Source organism: Arachis duranensis, chromosome 5 (assembly GCF_000817695.3).
Source record: "Arachis duranensis cultivar V14167 chromosome 5, aradu.V14167.gnm2.J7QH, whole genome shotgun sequence".
Taxonomy (NCBI): domain Eukaryota; kingdom Viridiplantae; phylum Streptophyta; class Magnoliopsida; order Fabales; family Fabaceae; genus Arachis; species Arachis duranensis.
In genome coordinates, this window is record NC_029776.3 from 32,328,451 (window position 1) to 32,335,639 (window position 7,189).

The 7,189-nt window shown below is 30.6% G+C and overlaps 2 protein-coding genes across 2 annotated transcripts in view; one reads left to right on the plus strand and one right to left on the minus strand.

Moving 5' to 3' along the window:
* Positions 1 to 2,392, minus strand: part of LOC107489046 (uncharacterized) — a 19,435-nt gene extending 17,043 nt beyond the window's left edge. Inside the window, exons 1-3 of the mRNA XM_016109829.1 lie at positions 1,804 to 2,392; positions 764 to 1,308; positions 613 to 676 (exon numbers count right to left, since the gene is read on the minus strand). Coding sequence (XP_015965315.1) covers positions 613 to 676; positions 764 to 1,308; positions 1,804 to 2,392 — 1,198 coding nt within the window. The remainder of the gene's footprint in view (positions 1 to 612; positions 677 to 763; positions 1,309 to 1,803) is intronic.
* Positions 2,393 to 3,517: 1,125 nt separating this feature from the next.
* On the plus strand, positions 3,518 to 6,518 carry LOC107489090 (glutathione S-transferase U17). The gene is made up of 2 exons (XM_016109865.3): positions 3,518 to 3,933; positions 5,958 to 6,518. The coding sequence occupies exons 1-2, from the start codon at positions 3,610 to 3,612 to the stop codon at positions 6,348 to 6,350; spliced, it is 717 nt and encodes a 238-aa protein (XP_015965351.1). The 5' UTR covers positions 3,518 to 3,609; the 3' UTR covers positions 6,351 to 6,518.
* The last annotated feature ends 671 nt before the right edge of the window (positions 6,519 to 7,189 follow it).

Genomic DNA, 7,189 nt, shown 5'->3' on the forward strand with positions numbered 1-7,189 from the left:
TTGGAGTTAAACGCCAGCTTTTGTGCCAGTTTGGGCGTTTAACTCCCATTCTTGTGCCAGTTCCGGCGTTTAACGCCGGGCAGTTTTGAGCTGATTTGGAACGCCAGTTTGGGCCATCAAATCTCGGGCAAAGTATGGACTATTATACATTGCTGGAAAGCCCAGGATGTCTACTTTCCAATGCCGTTAAGAGCGCGCCAATTGGGCTTTTTTAGCTCCATAAAATCCACTTCGAGTGCAGGGAGGTCAGAATCCAATAGCATCTGCAGTCCTTTTCAGCCTCTGAATCAGATTTTTGCTCAAGTCCCTCAATTTCAGCCTGAAAATACCTGAAATCATAGAAAAACACACAAACTCATAGTAAAGTCCAGAAAAGTGAATTTTAACTAAAAACTAATAGAAATATACTAAAAACTAACTAAAACATACGAAAAACATACTAAAAACAATGCCAAAAAGCGTACAAATTATCTGCTCATCATCGGTCCGATATAAGTCCCACACCATCCCAAGTCACAACATGTTGACGCAGGTTACTAAGAAAAAAGTGTCACGCATCAAAAGTCTCTCCCTCGACAATAGCAAATGTAATCGGGACGATATTGTTGTTACCATCTTGCGAAACGGCCACTAACAAGCAACCCTTATACTTTTCGTACAAGTAAGTCCCGTACACCTGGACAACTAGCTTACAATGTCTGAATGCTCTAATGCAGGGGTAATAGCTCCAAAAGACTCGATGCAATACCCGGATACCACTTACCAAGTCATCCCCTTGGTATGCAGGCATAGTCTCAAAATGTACAACAGCTGATGGCTCCTTATGACACATGGCCTCAAACCATATGGGCAACGCTTTGTAGGATGCTTCCCAAGCTCCAAATATTTTTTTAACTGACTTTTGCTTAGCCAACCAAGCTTTCCGATAACTGACGGTGTAGTTGAACTTCGACTGCACTTCAGAAATAACTGATTTTACCTTTAACAAGGGGTCAGCCTCAACCAACGACTTTATGGTTTCTGCAATTATATTTGAATCCAGCTTCGAATGATCCTGAGAAATGGTTACTCTGGTACAAGTGTGACTGCCGTTGTACCTCCTAATAACCCAACAGTACTTTCTGCTGATCATGCTAACTTTGATAAGCCAATCACACCCTGACCCGTACTGTGTACACTTTGCATAAAATGTCAAATGCTCTGACTCATACACACGGTAGTCTACACTTCTTCGAAGGGTATAATCTTTCATCGCCTTAATAACAACTTCCCTAGAATTGAATTCCATCTTCATAGCGAATTCACCATCTGCGATAAAAAGAATTTCTGCTAGGACGGCAGCCATACCATAAGTATTTAATACACGATTATTTAATGACCAAAATTAAAAGAAATTTCAGTACTGACAACATCAATAATTATATAAATAAGCTTTACATTACGTTATTATCTCAATCTCAATGAAATAAAAACACAAACACATTAATACATACTATTAATTAATACAAATTAACTAAATAACTAAAAATAAATACTAATCGCCTAAATAACTTCATAAATACTATAATAAATACTCATGAATAAATCCTAATTAACTAAATAACTAATTAAATGTAAATTAACTAAATAACTAAAAATAAATAACAATCGCCTAAATAACTTTATAAATACTATAATAAATACTTATTAATCCTAATTAACTAAATAACTAAATAAATACTGGTTCCTAAATACTTAAGAACTCAAAATATTTTTATCTTAAACTTTACTAAATAAACTCTTTTACAAATACTAATTGAGTACCTGTATTCATATAGTCTGAAAACTCCGGAGCATGCATGGCTTCCAAATCCAAAACTCTCATGAAAGATGACTCCTCAAATAGCACTTCGTTTGCGAGTGCATTTGCCACATCTGTCACATTCGGAGCCACAGTGCCGTCACCTTGATCTTCATCTCCGTCTGGACCAACAACTTCGTAATTGCTTTCGAACTCTTCCTTACTGTCACTATTGTAGTCTTCCTGTAAAATATTTCGATCTGCCTCAGATTGTTCGAATTCAATATACAACTCGATGAATGCGATTTGAGCACGACTTTCAATATACATTGAAAACATTTTTTGCATGCTCGGTTCGCCCGTTATATATTTGGTCTGAAATTGAACAAATTCACCAAATACTAGTACGGGATATCTGTACAAAATACATGATATTTTTCTTGACATCCCAGAATCTATCTTCTCACAAATCACACCTTTAAACTCTTCAAATGAAATTGTGAAGGGACTAACAACATCTAACGGATCTTCACAAACAAATTTTACTCCTTCCAACGTCTGCAACAAAAGCTGACCAAAATAATACACTTTCAAAAGAACTCTAACATCCATTTCTCTCACTCACATAAACAAAAACTGAAATTTCACTATCAACTTTCTTTTTTTCAACACAACCAGATCCACATTGGACCATGAGAAAGAAGAAGAGAGGTCAAAGAAGATGAAGAAGAATGGATCTGGTCGGCTCAATGTGCGATTTACAGACCTTCGCATGTATATATATACCCATACAACTCGGACCAAGCGACTTGTTTACTCTAATTCAAAATAAACATATAATAATGAAAACGGACCATCCGATTTCATTCTGCGAAAATTAAAAAAAATTACATGCACAATTCGGACCCAACGAGTTGTTTATCCTAATTTAAAAAATAACTAATAATCAAAACAGACCCTCTGATTTCATTCACAGAAAATAAAATAAAAAATTAAGCATGCACAAATTGCATAATCTAATAAGCTTTATGTGAATGTCCAGATCCTTCTCTATGCAAAACGGACCCTCCGATTTACAAACAAAATTTTAAAAATAATGAAATCAGATGGTCCAACTTCTTAACATCATCTCTAAAAAAAAGCTGTCCCACGTATTAGTATTACACCTCTATGATTCATAACCCAACACAACACATTCACACTTTCAATAACCAAAAAATCAGCCTTTTCTTTCACATGATTATAAAGTTAATCTTATTAAATCTTTTTGTTAACAACTTTATTATATTATTACAATATGTTCTACTTATTATTTGACACAAACAAAGACACGTGTTACCATGTCTGCTTCTCGCTTAGGACGAGATGACAATCTCTCGTAGAATACGAAAATCTAAAAGCATCATATACATGTTTAACTCTGTGTGACATTGTGACTCACTCATTTATTAATCAACAAAAACAAACCAACATAAAAAATTATTTTTGTAAATTTTGTTCTAAATTTATATTTTTAAATAATTATTCAAATATTTTCATAAAATTTCAGATTCAATGTATAATTATTAAATATAAATTTTTTTGTTACTTATAAAAAATATATATAATTTAAAATTTATTTATTGTCATTCGAGATTTTTTTTACGCAGGCTACTTTTGGTAGTCATCCAAAAAATTATTAACACATGTCAAGTGGCGAGACCACAGATGTCTAATTAGCCATCTTTATATAAGTCAATGCTTTGCTTGGTAAACGCGGTAACCCAACAAATATCCCAGTTTCCTACTTTCCGATCCGTAACCGCTTTTAGTAGGCATTCAATAATTTGATGGCAGAAAAAAATAGTGACTTGAAGCTTTTGAGTGCGTGGTACAGTCCAATGGCCACAAGGGCCAAGATCGCACTTAACATCAAAGGATTGGAATATGAGAACATTGAAGAGGACTTGAACTCCAAAAGTGATCTTCTTCTTCGTTCCAATCCTGTGCACAAGAAAATCCCAGTTCTAATTCATGGTGACAAACCCATATGTGAATCCTTAATCATACTTCAATATATTGATGAGGTTTGGTCCAATGGTCCTTCTATTCTTCCTCGAGATGCTTATGACAGAGCAATTGCTACGTTCTGGGTTTCCTATATTGATGAAAAGGTATCTTTATTTTATTTTATTAATTATTATTATTATTATTATTATTATTATTATTGTTATTCTTATATATTCAACCGGGTACGCGCATGATATTTGACCATTTTAATTTTTCGACACAAAAAAGGAAAAAAACGGTTGGATATTTAAAAAGGGGCATGACGCCCATGATAACTAATATGTAATAATATAAGAATTTAGTTTTTAAATTTTAAATTTTATTTTAAAGAGTAAAATGTGATTTTTTGTTCTTGAATAATTTTTTTAATATTTTTTTTAATTTTATTTATGAAATAAATGGTGAAAGATCACACTTTATACTTTAAAATGTAAATTTGAAATTTAAAAATTCTAAATTCGTATTTTTCATATTAATTATGCGAATAATTATTTAAAAAAGAATATAATAAATAGTTGAATAATAGATTGTCAATGTATTAAAATTGAAATCATAATATAATATAAAATGCCTCTTTTGTTTAAAGAGGTCTTTTATTGTTTTCAAATTATTCATGTATGAGTTTAAACTTTTGTGATTTTTTCTGAAGGTTTTGATAAATCAATGTTAGGAATAAAATAAAACAAAATTGGTTCTCATCATCATCATCATCATGCAAATCAAACTTTATATTGACTAAGAAATCAAAGGCCTACTCTTTTTTGCATTTGTATTCTTGTTAAAGAAAATAAAGGATTAGATAGTTATTGTGAGTATCTTGGATTCATGGATCAAGCTTTTTTGAAGAAAAAAAATTGGTAAAATAATAAGTAAAATCTTAATTACTTATAAATTAAGGGAATAATAGTGGTTAGTTATTTACTTTGTTACTTTATATTTCTTGAAATTTTTAATTTCCTTATAGATTCTAGAAGTTTTCTTCCTGAATTCATATTGAAGTGAGTGAAACCCCATCCATTAGCAGTTTAGTGTAGATGAATTATGCCAGATGTCAATTAAGTTAGCTGAGAGTTAGTTAGAAGAAGTGGTTAGATATCATGAAGTGAGTGAGAGTTAGTTAAGGGTTGTTATTTAAGCGCGTGGCTTAGGTTAATTATGAGGCTAGCTAGTATATAAGGTTTAACCACATGATTCACTGCTAGGATTTTTCCATTCTGTTATGCATTGAGAAAATTCTCAACTCTTCTCTTCTCTTTCGATCTGTTTTCTAACTCCCATCTGTGATTTGCAAATTGCTTACCGTTATTGTATATGTTGGCAATTAGTTGTTTTTCACATTCTAAAAGGAAAAAAAAAGTTATCGAGGAAAAATAAATGGAATCACACTAAATAGAAAATAGAAAGGTTAAATTTCTTGTTTGAGTTTTCTGATTTGCAGAGAAGAGAAAATCAATTTCTTATCTTTTTCTCCTTTATCTATTTCTTTCCTTTTATTTTGTTTTGATCAAGTGGTGTATAAAAGATAATAATCTAGAACCCCGTAAAAGTTACTAAAATGTTATAAAACCTAAAATCATATGTAGATCATTACTTCATTAGCTGCTAGGAATAAAAAAAGTTTATTTAAATTTGTGTTTTTCCTACTAATTTCTAGAGGTTTTAAATATAAAAATAGAATGAGAGTGATTTATTTTAATATTATAATTTTTGATATTTTTAAAATTGTAAAAGATACAAAAATTTTTTGATTTGTATTTAAAAAAATAAAAAAATTTTGAGGTATACAAATCAAAAATTTTTATTTTGTGTACCTCAATTTTAATTTTTTAGACACAAATTAAGGGATATAAATACAAAAATCAAACAGTTCAATTTCTATACTTTTTAAAAATCAGACGATTCGAATTTTACTCTCTAAATTAAATCATTTCACATTTTAAAAATTACGACAGCGCTCACAATTTAAAAAAAATATCATTATTAATTTAATTCAAAAATAAAAAATGATTTCTGAAAGCAAAAAATCCTAAACAATCCAAATATAAGTCTTACATCCTTCTTCTTGTCTATTCCTTTTATATTTTAGTCTTCAGTCAATTTATGTGTTGCATTTTAAATTTGGGTGTAGTTATTTGTTTGCACGAAGAGCATTTTAGAAGCTGGTGAAGATGTAGAAAAAAAGAAGCCACACTTTGAGCAATTGGAGGAAGAAATACTTGTGAGGTTGGAAGAGGCATTCAACAAATACAGTGAAGGAGAGTCGTTCTTTGGAGGGAACAAGATTGGACTCATTGACATTATGTTTGGGAGCTTCTTGCCTGTTCTTGGTCTGATAGAAGAGATTAATGGAAAGAAGGTACTTGTAGATGACAAATTCCCGGGGCTGGTGAATTGGGCTGCCAATTTCACTGCGAATTCGGCTGTGACCGGAACTCTTCCTGAGATTGACAGGCTTATTTTATTTGCCAAGGCTCAACAGCAAAAATGGGCTCTCGCTTATAAAGCTACCTCTGCCAACTAAAAGTTTATTGGAATTCGTATGGAGATTTATTTTCTCTCCTTTGTTTGAATATTATATGTTTCTGTGGTGGTTTCTTTCTATGTATATTTGGTGTATGTGGGAGATGATATTGTACAACATTCAATGGAATACATATTAAAGACAACTATATGCAAATTAGAAAAGTTTAGGGCCAATTGGTTTTGGCTATTTTTATTTTCATTTTCAATGAAAATATAAATAAAATATAAAAATATGTTTGGTTGAATATTTTAAAATTATTTTTAGTAAAAATATTTTTAAAAAGAAATACAAAATGAAAATAATATTTTTTTTAGTTTTTTCAATTAAAAATAATAAAAAATATTTCTAATTCAAAATACGGAATTTTTAGTTGTGGATCTTCTAATTTATAGTGTTGGATTCTTTACCTTTTTTTTTTTTATTTCTCACCCATTAGAATTAGACTCTCACTCACGTATTGGAAAAAATACAAAGCCAATGCCTCCAATTCTTTATTTCAGTCTCTTCCTGTAGTTCTTCCAACTTTAATAGTTTATTTTATTTTTTTATTAATTTTTTATTTTCTTTCTTCTATCCAAAGATAAAAGATCTGTTTAAGTTTTTTTGTTTTTTGGTTAAAAATCTTTATTATATTTTTTAAAATTAAATTTTAATATATCAAATTTGAGTTCTAAAACTAGTACTTCTATCTCCTATTTCGATCTCTGCTAATTATCAATTCGTCCTCTATGAATTATTTACTCGTCGCTAACTGTGTTCCATTCTCTTCTACTCTTTTTTTTATTTTTTCCTTTTCATTCAAAAGTAAAAGTGTTTTTAAAATTTTTTTATTGTGC